The 15,069-nt window shown below is 43.3% G+C and overlaps 2 protein-coding genes across 6 annotated transcripts in view; both read left to right on the top strand.

Moving 5' to 3' along the window:
• Positions 1–36: 36 nt before the first annotated feature.
• ift57 (intraflagellar transport 57 homolog (Chlamydomonas)) lies at positions 37–12,660 on the top strand. 5 transcript variants are annotated; one of them, XM_047331988.1, is made up of 14 exons: positions 41–704; positions 2,346–4,752; positions 5,615–5,779; positions 6,766–6,923; positions 7,884–8,058; positions 8,683–8,801; positions 9,230–9,320; positions 9,481–9,555; positions 9,654–9,776; positions 10,990–11,061; positions 11,295–11,426; positions 11,652–11,714; positions 12,139–12,205; positions 12,298–12,660. In XM_047331988.1, the coding sequence occupies exons 3-14, from the start codon at positions 5,645–5,647 to the stop codon at positions 12,486–12,488; spliced, it is 1,401 nt and encodes a 466-aa protein (XP_047187944.1). In that variant the 5' UTR covers positions 41–704; positions 2,346–4,752; positions 5,615–5,644; the 3' UTR covers positions 12,489–12,660. The 5 variants fall into 5 exon arrangements, with proteins under 5 accessions (XP_035490036.2, XP_035490034.2, XP_035490035.2 ...); XM_035634143.2 differs by having other exon boundaries at positions 37–704; positions 2,346–5,779; positions 9,484–9,537; XM_035634141.2 differs by having other exon boundaries at positions 38–704; positions 2,346–5,779; positions 9,484–9,555.
• Positions 12,661–12,800: 140 nt separating this feature from the next.
• tmem71 (transmembrane protein 71) overlaps positions 12,801–15,069 on the top strand; it is a 12,204-nt gene continuing 9,935 nt past the window's right edge. The window contains exon 1 of the mRNA XM_035634160.2: positions 12,801–13,694. The gene's annotated coding sequence lies outside the window, so the exon portion shown is untranslated. The remainder of the gene's footprint in view (positions 13,695–15,069) is intronic.

Genomic DNA, 15,069 nt, shown 5'->3' with positions numbered 1-15,069 from the left:
TTTCTTGATTTTAGTTTAGCTTTTATTTGGCCACAGCACTAAATTTTAATTACCTCGCGTCCAATAATGTTTTAATTATCATCTTAGAAATATTAAAATCATAGGATCTTTACTTGTAGATATAATATTTAACTTTTCCACCTCTCATGATATCCTAAGGCTGCTGCTTTTTCCAAAAATCTAATATGAACGAATTTGATACGACACGTAAGCAACTGAGTCAGTGGCGCCCCGCAGATTTGCCACTCCGCCGCCATCGGCCTCTAAATGAAATGCCAATCATTTCATTCCGCTTCGCTCTGGAGGCAATTTACAGAACGACTCGTCTCTGTGTGGCCGGAGGTCACAGCAGCAGTTTGTCAATGTGATTTTATTGGCCCTAAAACAAATACTGGGGGCCCTGATTTCCTCAAAGGGGCCAATCAAACTAGCCAGATGCATCATAAACGCTGTCAACATGGAAGACGATAAAACAAGGGGTGGGGTCGAATTGTCTTTAAATGCTTATAGAAAAGGTGCTTTGGTGCTTCCTTTCCTATCTCCTTTAGCATAGGATACACTGGAAGGAAAGGAGAAATAGACGACCCACAATTCTTTGCTGCAGCGATATTTAACATGACGCACCATGCACGAATGTCAACGATTAAATCTGAAGTAGAAGAAGAAGAGTATGAATATGAGCGAGAAGAGACACAAGTCATCATGTAAGTTACTGTTACTGTTAATCATTTACATCTGATGTCACAAGTCATGGTGATAAAAATGAGTGACAGGAGCGAGAGCAAAACATTCTCAGTCCTATGAATCTTCCTTGACGCCTTTCCTCAACCTCATGACTTTTTCCACTGAGGTTCAGGAAAAGTGGTTCGGAAAAGACGACAGGAAGAACTTTCCCAATCCACCAAAGCTCTGGAGCAAAAATCTTCAAAAGTACAAACAAACTAGTAACAGTCTCATCCCTGACTGTTCAGTATTCATTACTACATTATCACATGAGTGCGCAGTAGTTCATTATAACATTATCACATGATTACTCTGTAGTTTATTACTACATTATTGAATGCGTATGCAGTAGTTCATTACTACATTATTATGAGTACTCCGTAGTCATTACTTCACTATTATATGAGTACTCCGTAATCATTACTTCACTATTACATGAGTACTCAGTAGTTCATTACTACAGTAATACAGGACTACTCCGTAATCATTATAATTCACTATTACATGAGTACTCAGTAGTTCATTACTACAGTAATACAGGACTACTCCGTAATCATTATAATTCACTATTACATGAGTACTCAGTAGTTCATTACTACAGTAATACAGGACTACTCCGTAATCATTATAATTCACTATTACATGAGTACTCAGTAGTTCATTACTACATTATTACAGGAATACTCAGTAGTTCATTAGTACATTATTACATGAGTACTCAGTAGTTCATTAGTACATTATTACATGAGTACTCAGTAGTTCATTACTACATTATTACAGGAGTACTCGGTAGTTCATTACTACATTATTACTCAGTAGTTCATTACTACATTGTTACAGGAGGACTCGGTAGTTCATTACTACATTATTACTCAGTAGTTCATTACTACATTGTTACAGGAGGACTCGGTAGTTCATTACTACATTATTACTCAGTAGTTCATTACTACATTGTTACAGGAGGACTCAGTAGTTTATTACTACATTATTACAGGAGTACTCAGTAGTTCATTACTACATTATTACATAATGTTAAATACAGAAGTATCTCACCATTATTTTCAATCAAATTATCAAGACAGTGATTTATGCACCCACATAGTCGAGTGGACAATTTGCAGTAATGACAAATTCAAATGGCTGGTTATTGACAGATCGAGCACCCAGATCCGCTGGCTTTTGAAGGGAGATGATGCTGTGATTTGTTTATTGCATTTCAAAAACACTCCCCTGATGAAAACCCTTTTAAGTCATGTGCTCGGTGCAGCCGGATCTGGACACGTCCCAAAAGAACAAACTCGATCCAAATGCCTGAACCTTCTCTCAGTCAGTGTGTTGAGAGTGATCCTGTGTGAACGAGCTGCAGACTCTGATCTGTTCTTTGCCTCTGCAGGTTCTCAGCTGCTGCGTCTAATTTCAGCGCTGCTGCTTTTAATAACCTTGACAAACTCAGAAAGATGACACCACCGCCGTCTGTATCGCTGTCCATAAATATCGCTGGGCAAATCGCCGGCGGGCACCTGTGCTGTACCGTTACCGTGTTGTCACGGCAACTGTCCCCATCAAAGCTTCAGAGGTAGCAGAGCAAAATGACATTAATTCATTTCTCCCTCCTCCTTCAGGCAGATCTGAGACTCTGAGCCACACGATGAACATGTTCCTCGTCCTGTGCAGCAGCACCGCCGCCACAGCCCTGATGAGAGAGAGGGGCTGAGAGAAAGGGTTGCACACGCCGCCCTGGAGGGATGCATCCAGCTCCATCTGTTTGTTATGCATTAGCTGAGCACAATTGGCCTCTTCAAGCAATCTGTTGTCGAGATAAGGCCTCGGGCTATTCAAGAGCAGCGCCGTCTGCCGCTGATCCATGGCTCCATTTCCACGGTTTCATCTCCTGCGAGAACGCTCCGTCGTTTTGAGCCAGAAACACTGGAGCTAACTGCGTCTCTTGTCTCTCTGAGATTGACTCGTCAAATCTGTCCTACAGCGGAGCAGGCATCAGCACTTTCCCAGGTCGGATCTGTGTTTACATTTCCTTACATGGAGCACGAGTGAATCTGGAGCGCTGCGCCAGCATCCAGCGACACTTCCTGATCCGTCACCTGAGACACGCCAAACTCTCCAGCTACAATCCAGGATTGTAGCTCTGGTTGAAGCCGTGTTCTTGTGCCACAACCAGCTAAGAGATCGCAACGTGATTGTTTGTACTCTCATCTTCTTCTTCTCGGTCGTCATTTTTAATGGTGGTTGGCGTTCACCGTAACAGGCGCATTAGCGGAAACTTCTGCTCCGGAGTTTTCCCGGTGGCAGATATTTAGATGTAGATGACTTGTGACTTTTTTTATTGTAGTGCTGTCGTTTTGTCGTTAGTGTACAATGACAACTAGCCCGAACCCGAACCCGAACCGTAACCAAATGAAACGCAGTATTTAAACGCTATTAAAGTGTAAAATCAAAGAACACGTGAGATGTTATGCCATTGTCCGCCATCTTCTGTATTCCAGTTTACGTGACAACGCACAAGTGGTGAACCAATGAATGAGCTCATTCTGATCTGGGTGTTGGTGCTGTGTTCTCGGACAGAAGAAGAGCAGTCGTCTGATGAGCGAAGACGTCGGCATCACAAGACTGAGAGTCTGAGAGACATCTGCTGCGTTTCTGCAGCAAGTGCAAAAACCAAACCCTGTCGCCACGAAATGACATTTATACACAACTAATTTACAGCCGCAGCTAAATGAAGGATTGAATTTCATTACCATTGACAGAGAACTCCACTGATTTACCATTTCATTCCATTTTAGTGGAGAAATGTCAGAGGAGCCGTCCCATGTGTTCAAATGAGGAGCGTGGAGAAACTTCAGTCTGGGTCAACGAGCAAAAGCGTTAAATAAACGTTGAACAGTGTCACATGACATGAAGGTTCTTGTCGTCAGTGTGACTTTCCGTAAAATAATATTGAATCAAATTTAGATTTTTCTAGTACAATCATGATTTTTTTCGCGTAATATTACGACTTCATTCGTAAGTCTCCCCTTTCCCCCCTCGACGTGGCCCTAAAACTCTGTCGAACTGTACAAATCAAATTGAATTGAGTTCAGCCTGCGAACGTGCAGGGAGGATGGGAAATTGTGTTTGTTACAGGCTGTTAAAAACAGAAATATTAATTGAGTCTTTCTATGTTTGTCTGTTGGGACTGAGGGCGAGCTAACTGGTCAAATGGATCAGTGGCGTCCTGTGTGTGGGTTGGTGCTCCCGTCTCCCGTCAGTGTCTGAGCCTTCGAGACACTTCGGCCGATAAATGTGTTTTTAACTCGGAGGCTGCTCCCACTCGTGCAGCTTGGTTTTCTTGCTCGTCTCCAGCGGATGTGCAGCTCGTGTGCACCGGAGTTTGTAAGAGCTTGTTTGATGTTCGGGTGGAAAAGCGGCGACTGAACCAGACGGTACATCTAATGAAAACTAGCCAGAAATATGAGAGATACATTAAACGTAATTGAATTAACTATTGATTTCATAGAAAAGTAAATGTAAACCTTCCGATAAACGAGATATGCCTGAGAGATGTGTGCATGATATGATACTTTACAAGCTCAGATAAATCATCCCCATTACCTTGACGACCGTATCAACCCCCGTGTGGTCGCATAATACTGAAACAACTTACCTATGGTCTCTATTATGAAGCACCCGAGGAAATAATGACTCTCAGACAGCAGTTATTTCGCTGCTAGTAGCCTTTGAATGACGCCCAGCGGGCTGACAAGCTTCCCACTGGCACCCAGGCGAGGCCTCTCGGCCGCCGCCGCTCATTATCTTCTCGTTCAGGTTAAGCCACGGATCCGCCTCTTCCTCTTCTCGCAATTACCTGTCGGTCGACTGCTGCGTGACTGCACCGCGGAGAGGAGGCCAGGCCACCGGCTGACGGGACGTCTGGCTGCACCGAGCGCCGACATCTCATGGAGCCAAGGTTCTCTCTGCAGGACCTGAGGACGGGATTCATCAGCAGCTGCTGCAGCACACGTGGCCGACGACGAAGTGACAGCTGACTCACTGTGTGAACAGTGGACAAGATATTGATCTCTGCTTATGAATACATCTCTATAATGAATGTATTGGCAAAAAAAGAAATGAAACATTAGTAGTCGTGGATTTTGAAACAAACTCTTCTTTGTAATGCTTTTTTTTGACAAGTCACTGTTGTGTCAGAGGTTTAGCTGGAGCTAGCTTGTAAGATGAAGCTAGCTGTTAGCGGGAGCTAGCTTGTAAGATGAAGCTAGCTGTTAGCGGGAGCTAGCTTGTAAGATGAAGCTAGCTGTTAGCGGGAGCTAGTTGTTTAGCTGGAGCTAGCTTGTAAGATGAAGCTAGCTGTTAGCGGGAGCTAGTTGTTTAGCTGGAGCTAGCTTGTAAGATGAAGCTAGCTGTTAGCGGGAACTAGCTTGTAAGATGAAGCTAGCTGTTAGCGGGAGCTCTTGTGGAGCTTCACGTCGCTAAAAAGAAGATTGAAAAACATTTTCCTGCTATAGACTCTTTGACTATTATATATTTTCACAGTGACACTGACTGGAGGAGCCGGGGATCGAACCACCGGGCTTGTCATTATTGAGTGGGCCTGTGGCCGGGAGAGGGGCGCGGGTTCTCCAATAACAAGAAGGTTTTAATGGTGGAAGAATCCTTGGGCAACTAAAATTCAGGGAACTGCTGCTAAATCCATGTTTTCTTTTTTTATTTTTGAACATCTATATTTGTCTCTGAGATGCACAGAGATGAAACTGAGATATATCTCTTTTCTTTTTTCAAAATCTGTCTGACTAATGTTTTTATTCCAAAACATCAGAATATCCCTTTGAAATGTCACTGTCACACCCACACCTCTACCCGTCTCTGTTCACATGAGCTGGAGTCGCAGGGACGCTGAGCATCATCAGCGATGCAGCAGCTACAGGCCTGTCAATCACAGTCAGTCGGCAGGGAGCTCCACCTTTGCGCTCGTCCTCGACAGGCAGGGAGCAGCATGCAGATGAAACAAACACACCCCCTCTTTCTCCCAACACTTCACCAGAGGGCAGGGTGGAGATGTGAATTATTCACACAAACACACACACACCATCCAAATACATATTGTTTTGTGTGGTATTCTTTCATATCATGCATCACTCAATTATGTTGTGTAGAGATTGACTATATATAAATATATATATAAATATATATATAATGTAACAAAACATAATGTTGAAGCCAAATTACTGCTCTACAATCAAGAAGACTGTGAGGTGTAATTGAAAGGTCCAGGAAAAGGTAAAAGTTAAGAAAGTAAGTAAGTGACTCCTAGAGCATAGAGAATATAAATATTTTGTGACATATCAATGATATTTTTGACACTTCCGTTATTGATTCACCTTTTTCTAATTTAAATCTATTGTATTTTTAAAAAAAAAAATGTATTATGGGTGAATAATAATTTTAAGTTGGTGAATCGGGAGAATAGACTCGTTGAAAAGGTGGATTTTTTCAAAAGACTAAAGCAATAATTAAATAATTTCTACAAATACGATTCAGTTTTCAAATAAATCGACGTTTAATTGTTAAAAGGGAAATGTGCTCATTGTTTAAAAAAGCTTTTAATCTGAAGAAAACCCTCTAAAACGGAAAACTAGCTAAGCTTGCACATGCAAGCTTTTATTCTGAAGGTCCTACCGGTGAGCAGACCATAGCGCTATATAAGCTAACAGTGACATCCGGCTGGCCACTGCAGAGGATTTCTGTCCTGTCACGGCCTCAGCGCTGCGTCTTCTGACTCGACACGTCGACGAGTTCCGACTGTCAATCAAAAGTGTTCAGACGTGATTTCTCTGGCGTCTAAACGTCAGTTAGCTTCTAGCTAGCTTTAGCCGGCTAGCGTTAGCCCCGCCTTGTTGCCTGACAACGGGGAGGAGGAAGCCAAACAAACCAGGCTAGCACAGGCTAGCTCGCAAGCTAGCTGTCTGAGAGAGTCCAGGGGATGACGTCGGTTTATGTGTCTTGAGCTTCGGCTCTTTATCTGCCGAGCAGAACATGGCGGATGACGGCAGGCGGGGGGACGAGGACGACCGCGGCCCCGGAGCAGCGTACCAGGTGTTCGTGGTGATGGAGTGTTTACTGGAGAAGCTGAAGGTGTTGAACTACGAGGAGGAAGTTCTGGCCAAACACAACATGAAGAACCTGAGCAGGTGAGACAAACAACCAGGTGATGTAAAATGAACCGTGTCATGTGAAAGGTATTTCAACAAGTGGACAAGTTGCATGGGTTCTAATCTACAGATGGAGCAGGTAAATGATGCACTTATGAGAATAATTGCAATCCAATTCTTTATGTTATACATAACCCATTACCATATATCATCATGTTACTTACAGTGGGGTAATATTGGACATTCAGACCTTAAGGGATCGTGTTTCCTGTAACACTTGCAGCCACAAGAAACGTTAAAGTTACACAAAGACATATCTGTGATGTTACCACGGACATAAAGTTGTGTACATGTGGCCGTTATGAGAGTTTGACCAAGATAATATTCAATTTCTGGCGGACGATCGGTTTTTGGCACAGATGTTCTCAGCTAAAACCTGTTTCACTGTTGTCAGGAGTATTATACAACACATGAACTTATAACCTGAGCGGACACCCTGGACAGGTCCCAGCCTATCACAGGGCCACAAACAACCATTCACTCTCACATTCACACCTACGGTCAGTTTAGAGTCTCCAATGAACCTAACCCCATTCTCATGTCTCTGGACTGTGGGAGGAAGACGGAGAACCTGGAGAGAACCCACGCACACACGGGGAGAACATGCAAACTCCACACAGAAAGGCCCTGGTTGAACCGGGACTCGAACCCAGAACCTTCTTGCTGTGAGGCGACAGCGCTGACCACTACAGCACCGTGCAGCCCACCGATATATCAGTCAAGACTTTTTAGATCTTGGTGGTTTTTGAATCTATATTTGAAGCGGGTGAAGGATTTGAGTCGATGGATATGAAGTGATCAGAGAAAAGGGCAGAGCAAAACGTTAGCAGCAGCTCGACTCCTCAGAGACGTCCTCAGTCTTTGAACAGCGTCGGAGAAGCTACTGGTTTAGAATCTCTCTTCTTCTCACCATCTCCTCTTTTGTTTTTCCCTCCTCAGACATTATTTCGTCTCCAGTCCGTATCTGGCGTCCAACCCCGGCGAGCAGTTCTACATGTTCACCATCATTGCAGCGTGGCTCATCAACGCCGCGGGGCGGCCGTTCACCGAGCCGCAGGAGTACGACGAACCCAACGCCACCGTGTCTAACATCCTGGCAGAGCTCCGAGCTTTCGTAAGTGACGCTCAGCTCGACAAGGCAGAAGTATTTATTACATGAGCTCAATATATCGAGGAGATTTCTGGTTCGTTACACAGATCAACAAGTGGTCAGTGCATGGTACTCTCTCCGAATAATGTGGTCATCGCACAAACAGAATGTCTGTCTTCATTGAAACGCTCGGTCTCAGTACATTTAGGACAAAGGACCAACTTTATAACCACACTCAACATTCGAAGAGTCGGGACAGATTTTTCCCAGACAGCAAGAAAGCGCAGATAAAAACATTCTTTAAGTTTATAAAGTGTCGTTTCAGCTCCTGTATCAAACAGAGAGATTTGTGTGACTGAGACGCTTCACCTCGTGACAGTTTTCTGTTCTTTGACACATATATGATCTATAAAGTATTTTTGTTCTCTAGATGTTCCTCAGAGAAACTCGTCTTTTGTTCTAACGGCTCATCAGTTGTTTGCTGACGCTCCGTGACTTGACGGCAGAATTAGTGAATGAAAAATGTAACATTGAATAAAACGTACCAGCGTTCATTCAGATCCTGACCTGGAGTCGATCGGCTCAGACTCCTGCTCGTCAGCTGTTTGTTAAACTGACTAAATCCGACTCATCGCTGTGTCTCGTCAGGGGGTGAAGGTTGACTTCCCGCCCTCCAAACTCAAGTCAGGCTCCGGCGAGTATGTCTGCCTGGTGCTGGACCGCCTGGCGGAGGAGGCTCTGAGGAGGAGGGGCTTCTCCTTCAGAAGGTACTCGCCACATTTCTCCTCTAACCAGATCACTCCGACATGATGTCAGTCTCCACGTTCAACCTCCAACCTGCGTTTATCAGCTGCTCCTTTTCCAGGTCTGGAAAGTTTGAACTAAACATTCTGAAGTGATGATGAAGGTTAATCTTAATCCTCGGGGTCACACAGTTAATTTAGCACGAAGCTGTCGTCTTTGTGAAACAAGTGGACCTCGAAAAAGTCGTCAATGCTTTTTATTTCATCACGTCTGGGTCGTCGTAAACGCTCTGCCAGAGTTTTAATGGATTGAAGTGGCTCCTGCAGTGAGAGATAGAATTTGTATTTTAAAATTTAACTTGTTATACGTTCCTACCTGACTCTGCAGGATGTTAACAGCAGACTGACTGTCGGCGTTTCGACCTCCTGACTTTGTGTTTCTGTTCTGTCAGACCGACCTACCCGACAGAAACCACAGAAGAAGAGTCGGTGCTGGAGGACGACGCAGAGCTCACGCTCGGCAAAGTCGAAGAGGAGACGATCGTGAGTGTCCCGACTTTGTTCGCGATGAGGATGTTTTGCTTTACGTGTACCTTTGTCAGAAGGAGAACAACATTTTTCTCGTTCAGTGCTGACGAGGAGAAGAGAACTGAGTGTTGAGAAGCCGTCCTAGCTGCTGAGTAAAGTTCCTCATATGTTTCAGGAGGAACCCGATGATGATGACGACGAGGAGAACGTGATGGATCTGGCGGCTCTGAAGTTACGGACGACTCACACTGTCAGTTCAGCGGCAAACGTGATGATGTAGATTCCGATTAGAGCCTGAAAAATTTAAAATGTTGTTTTGAACTTCCTGCCGTTTGTCTTCTCCAACAGGAAGCGGAACCTTCCTCCAAACCAGACGAGATCCTGGAGTCAACGGTGGACGCGGCAGACTGGTACCTGGAGGTGGAGCGAGTCCTGCCTCAGCTCAAAGTCACCGTCCGGACGGACAACAAGGTCCAGACTCAGTTTCAGCTTCTGCTGCTCCTCTTTTCACCGTTTCACAATAAAAGCCTTTCACTGAGCAGATGTTTTTATTGTGAAACCGTTGCACTCAAACTAGTTTAGCTGAGATCAAGAATTTGCCTGAATCTAAATTATTTTCAGTGGATGAGCAGGTGAAGAGCTACCGTTTTATTTTTATGGTTTGTTTTAAGTCGAGCTTGAAAATGTTGTAGTTTTCCTTTCAAAATAAAAGATAAAACATGGCGCTTGGTATCAGACAAAACCAAACTCGCAAATAAAGAAATACAAAAAAAGGCACAAAACTTCAGAGTGAATTGGGTTGAAATTAAATAATATTAAATCAATGTGCATGATTATTTATTATAGAGCAAAACTGAGGACATAATATGAGGTTTGTTGACGGATATAAATCTAAAAGTTTTAAAGGGGCCATATTATGCTCCAGGCACCTTTTCAGCTGCCTCCACGTATATTTGGTTATCTGGGGTGTCTGCCAGCCCCCGGAGAATGAAAAGGAAACAACGAGTCGTTGATTCGTGGTTTGGGTTGATCGTGCAGACGGTCTGTAAACGAGCAATTCACAGCCCGGGCGTCAAGTGACGTAAGTTGACTCCTGCTACTGGGGTGACCACGCCCCCAACCTGAGCAGCACCTCCCCCTCTGAAGTGCGGAAAAACAGATCGCGTCTACGCCATCATTTTCTCGCAGCTGCTGGCGGTCGGTCGCGGCTGCGTGTCGTTAACGTTCTATCGCCCAGCCCCTTGTGCTCTGTGTGTAATTATGGAGAACGTGTTCTGGGCCTCCCGGGTCTCTACGTCGTGTATGTGCCTTGTTACGTGCGACTGTTGTCAGGGCAGCGCAACGCCGTAGTTGCGCAGCAGACGCGGGGAGGAGCGAGGCGGAGCTTTGCAGATCACGAAGGGAGGGGGGAGTGAGCAGGAAAGCGCTGGAATCGACCATAGTCTCACAGGGCTGTTTATACAGAAAGAGGAGGTTCTGTGTGGCTTGATCCTTGAGGTGTTTTGACATGGAATGGCAAAGACATGTAGTTCACACACCTGAAAACCAATGTAACTTGTGTAAAAGGGGGCATAATATGGGCCCTTTAATGAATACGTATGTGATGCCGCTGTAGTTTTCCCATCATGCAGTTTGTTTTGGCTGTGTTCTGACTGGACTCTGGTCTGGTGGTGTGGTTCTGCAGGACTGGAGGATCCACGTGGACCAGATGCATCAACACCGGGAGGGAATCGAGTCTTCGCTCAAAGAGGCCAAGGTGCGTTCACTGACCCCTGTACAGCACTGGCGACTGTTCAACAGCAGTGTCTGTCTGCCTTTAGCGCCACCTGCTGGACTTATAGCCATATAGCTGAGTGCAGATAATGAAATCATAATCTCCTGTTGTGGATAACTTCTGGAGGATTTTTCTTGGAAAGAGTTTCCAGGTAGCGGGGTTTTTTAAAATGTATTATTATGACGCCCGGATGTGTTTGTGTCCTCGTCCCACAGAGCTCCCTGGACAAACTGCTGGAGGACATCGGTAAGACTCAGGAGAAGGTGAGCAGCAGAGAGAAGTACTTCAACAACCAGCTGGAGAATCCCATCCAGGAATACCGCAGCGCCCTGGTCAAACTCAGCGAGGTAAATGCCCCTCGACACTCGATTCTGCAACCCGAGGAGTCCCACAGGGTTGTCAAACACACAAACACACAAACCTGGTCCACTAATGTTTTCATGACTTTCTTAGAAATATTTTAATCGTAGGATCTGAAGAAATCTCCTCGATATATTGTGTTCCTGTGATAAATACTTCTGGTTTTAGTAAATAAAAAATGTCTCCATCCCAAACTTGTTGTTTTCCACCAGGCCAGAGAGCGACACCAGCAGGCCTGTGGACGAGTGACAGAGAAGACCAGAGTCCTGGCTGAGGTCAGTGAACGAATCGTGCATGTGCAAGATACAGATTCCTGATCTGATCCACTGGCGCCTCCGTGTGGCATGACATGTCTCTACGTCAAATCACGGCTAACATTATCTCAAGGCTCTTGATAGAATAATATCAAGACATAAAATTATTATAGAGAGAAACTATATACATATATATATATATATATATATATATATATATAAATCCTAGACAGTCGGGTGAAAACATCAGCTCCTTGGTGGAGGTAATAAAATTTGGAGGATAAATTCTTTTGTAGAAGAAAACAAAGCCGGCGTTCAGGTTGTTAAGGTTTCGACGGCTGTCTGGATCTCGTGCTTTTCTCAGGTCCGTTACCTGCAGACGGCAAGCGTCCGTGACCTCGTCCGTGACCTTGTCCGTGACCTCGTCCATGTTCTTGTGTTGCAGATCAGCGAGGATCTGGAGAAAGTGAAGCAGGAGATGGAGGAGAAGGGCAGCAGCATGTCGGACGGAGGTGAGAGAGGCCGTGACGTCTGAAACGTCTCAAGTTTTTTTGCGATTTTTCCATCACGTAGCCTAACCCCGCCTCTGTGTTCCGCCCCTCAGCGCCGGTGGTGAAGTTGAAGCAGAGTCTGGCGAAGCTGAAGCAGGAGAACGTCCAGATGGACGTGCGGATCGGCGTCCTGCAGCACCTGCTGCTGCAGGCCAAGCTCAAAGAGAAGTCCAACATGACGCGCAACATGAACGCCACCAACCTCCCCGAGGCCGCCGCCGCCGCCACCGGGCCCTTCGTGTAGTCGCCCCCAAAAAACTCACTTTGTCTCTAACTCCAGCTGAACGTCTTCCGGCTTGCTGGAAACTTCAAACTTTTCTATTCAAGAAAGCAGCAAACATGTGAACATTTCCAGTTGAACAATTTTGTGTGTGTGTATGAACATGAAATGAATTTTGATACAAGTTAACAATTAATGCGTTTGAAATCTTTGAAGCAAGTAACAATGTTAATAGTCCGATCAGAGTGAAACGGCCACCAGGGGTCACCAGAAGTCTGATTTCAACTTAGATAATACTAGTATTTAATTATATAATAATTAATATACATGCATGAAAAAAACAAAAGAAAATCAACCAGAGGGATATTTGTATTGTGTTTTTGGGAAAAGTCTGACTTACTTTAAACCTCGTCAAGTAAATGAACCCTACACCGGAAGTCCTGGTGTTTACCTTTCAAAATAATACGATCTGAATTTACAAGAAAACTAAGTTTGAATTTACAAACCAGTTAACAAATATTGATACAGATAGATTTTAATCAATCACTTATTTTATTTCTCTCAAAGTGTCAGTCAAGACTAAACAGATGCATAAACCAGATGTATCTGATGTAAAATACAACACAAACAACATGGTTTTAAGATATTAAATTATGAAGACGTTTTACTTATTATGAACAATTTACTGAACAAGTAGATCTTTGGTTTAAAGGGCCAGTACTGTCAAAATCAAGATTTCCTGGCTTTTTTCATAATAAATAAGGTCCAGTCTCTGTAAGTACAGTAAGTGTCAAAACAACACAAGGATAATCATCGCACAGGATTAATATGGATATTAATACAAGAGACCAAAACTAACTCTGAATTAATTTACCTTTGCAAAATTCATCGGTAACCGGTGTCGGCCGCCACCGGCAAGGTTCAATATGGAACCTTGAACGTATTGTTATTGTATTTTCTTCAGTGCGCTTTTATTCTGAAACGTGACCGGAAGTTGTACGTCTCGTGTGTTTTACTCTGACAGCCGCCGGTGTTTCCGGTGTGTGGGCGGGGCTCCGGTGACAGCTGCAGCTCCGGGCGTCGCTCGTCACTTTGTTTTTCTTCGAACGGAGAAAAAGTAAAAAGCGCATTTGGATTAAAAACCCCAGAAAAGAAGAAGAATAAAGAAGTCTGTTCGCTCGGCGGGAAGAAGATTTGACCTTTGACCTGCAGAGAAGAGGAAACAAACCGGTGAGTTCGGATTATTTGTCTTTGTTCTGGATTTTGTGCCGCAAATTCTGCTCAGACGTTAAAACGGAAAGAAAACAGATTAATTATTTAATTTTTTACTATTTGATTATTTTCTTCTCAGTTTTATTTCATGCTGAGAATCTTTGTATTTGTCTCTGTCACTTCCTTCCTGTGTTTCAGTTGAACAGTTGTTATTGTTGTTTTTTAATATCTCTGTCTGGGAAAAAATAAGAAACAATGCAGCATATTCCTGAAAGTCATAAAAAACTCGGAACAGTACAAGAATATTAAATATCATTTGAACAGAACAGTAGAGAAAATGAAATAACCGAACTTCAGTTAATTCTAAAAAAAAAAAAAAAAGTCTGAACTTCATTAACAGGATGAGAGAATATTTATATATATATATTATTAATTTATAAAGAACAGTGCATTCATAATTAGTGATATGAATATGAACATGTAGCTGGGTTGAGTACAGTTAGAAAAATAAAAATGGTTTGGTCCATCTTCGTTTCCTGCGACGCGTTTTCCTCCAACATCAGCAGCTCCATCACCTGCTGCGGCCGCAAGGCATTCTGGGAGGACGGGACGAGTCCAACACGACCCCCATCAGAGGGGAAAAATGAAAAGTCAGAGATAACTGAATAAATCTGATGATCTCATGTCCTCAGCATCACGTCATGATAACATCTCAAACTGAATAAAGACGTAATCTGAATAATTACATCACCAAAAATAAGATGTTTTCATAAAAGCTTTACGTTTTAAAATCTATGTTTTTTTAATCTGTTGTTTAATGTATTTTAATTTACACAGAAAATACAAACGATTATTATAATAACAATAACAACAAACTAAAAGTGTGGCATCGAACCTGAGCTGCAACTAATAATGATTATTATTATTTTCATTATCAATTCATCTTTTGATCGTTTTCTCGATTAGTCGATAATTCGTTTTGTAGAAATTTGGCGAAATACATCATTCTACTGCAGGTTTCTAAACTTTAAAAACACGTGACACGTATAGATTTGCCAAATTCCACTCTGCGAAGGCCTCGTCACGATAACCTACTTTTTGTTATATATAGTCCACGAGATTAGTGCGATTAACAATATTTTTGTCATTCTAAACCATTTTTTTGATACTGAATCATGTATATTGGTCCGACATGATTTGTGTTGCTGCTGAACTGTTATCCAGAGTTCAGACTTTGTGTTTAGACTTCAGACAAAACAAGCTATTTGAAGACATAGTGCCTTTAGACAAATACTAAGAAATCTATATTTTTTATAACTCTCTTGCTGCGTTACACTAAACATTGGTGCTCTGATTTATACGACTCCAACTTCCAGTTGCAATTTCCATCATG

This window comes from Scophthalmus maximus, chromosome 5 (genome assembly GCF_022379125.1).
Source record: "Scophthalmus maximus strain ysfricsl-2021 chromosome 5, ASM2237912v1, whole genome shotgun sequence".
Classification (NCBI taxonomy): Eukaryota; Metazoa; Chordata; class Actinopteri; order Pleuronectiformes; family Scophthalmidae; genus Scophthalmus; species Scophthalmus maximus.
The sequence above is the reverse complement of the archived record's forward strand: the minus strand, read 5'-3'. Positions and strand labels throughout refer to the sequence as shown.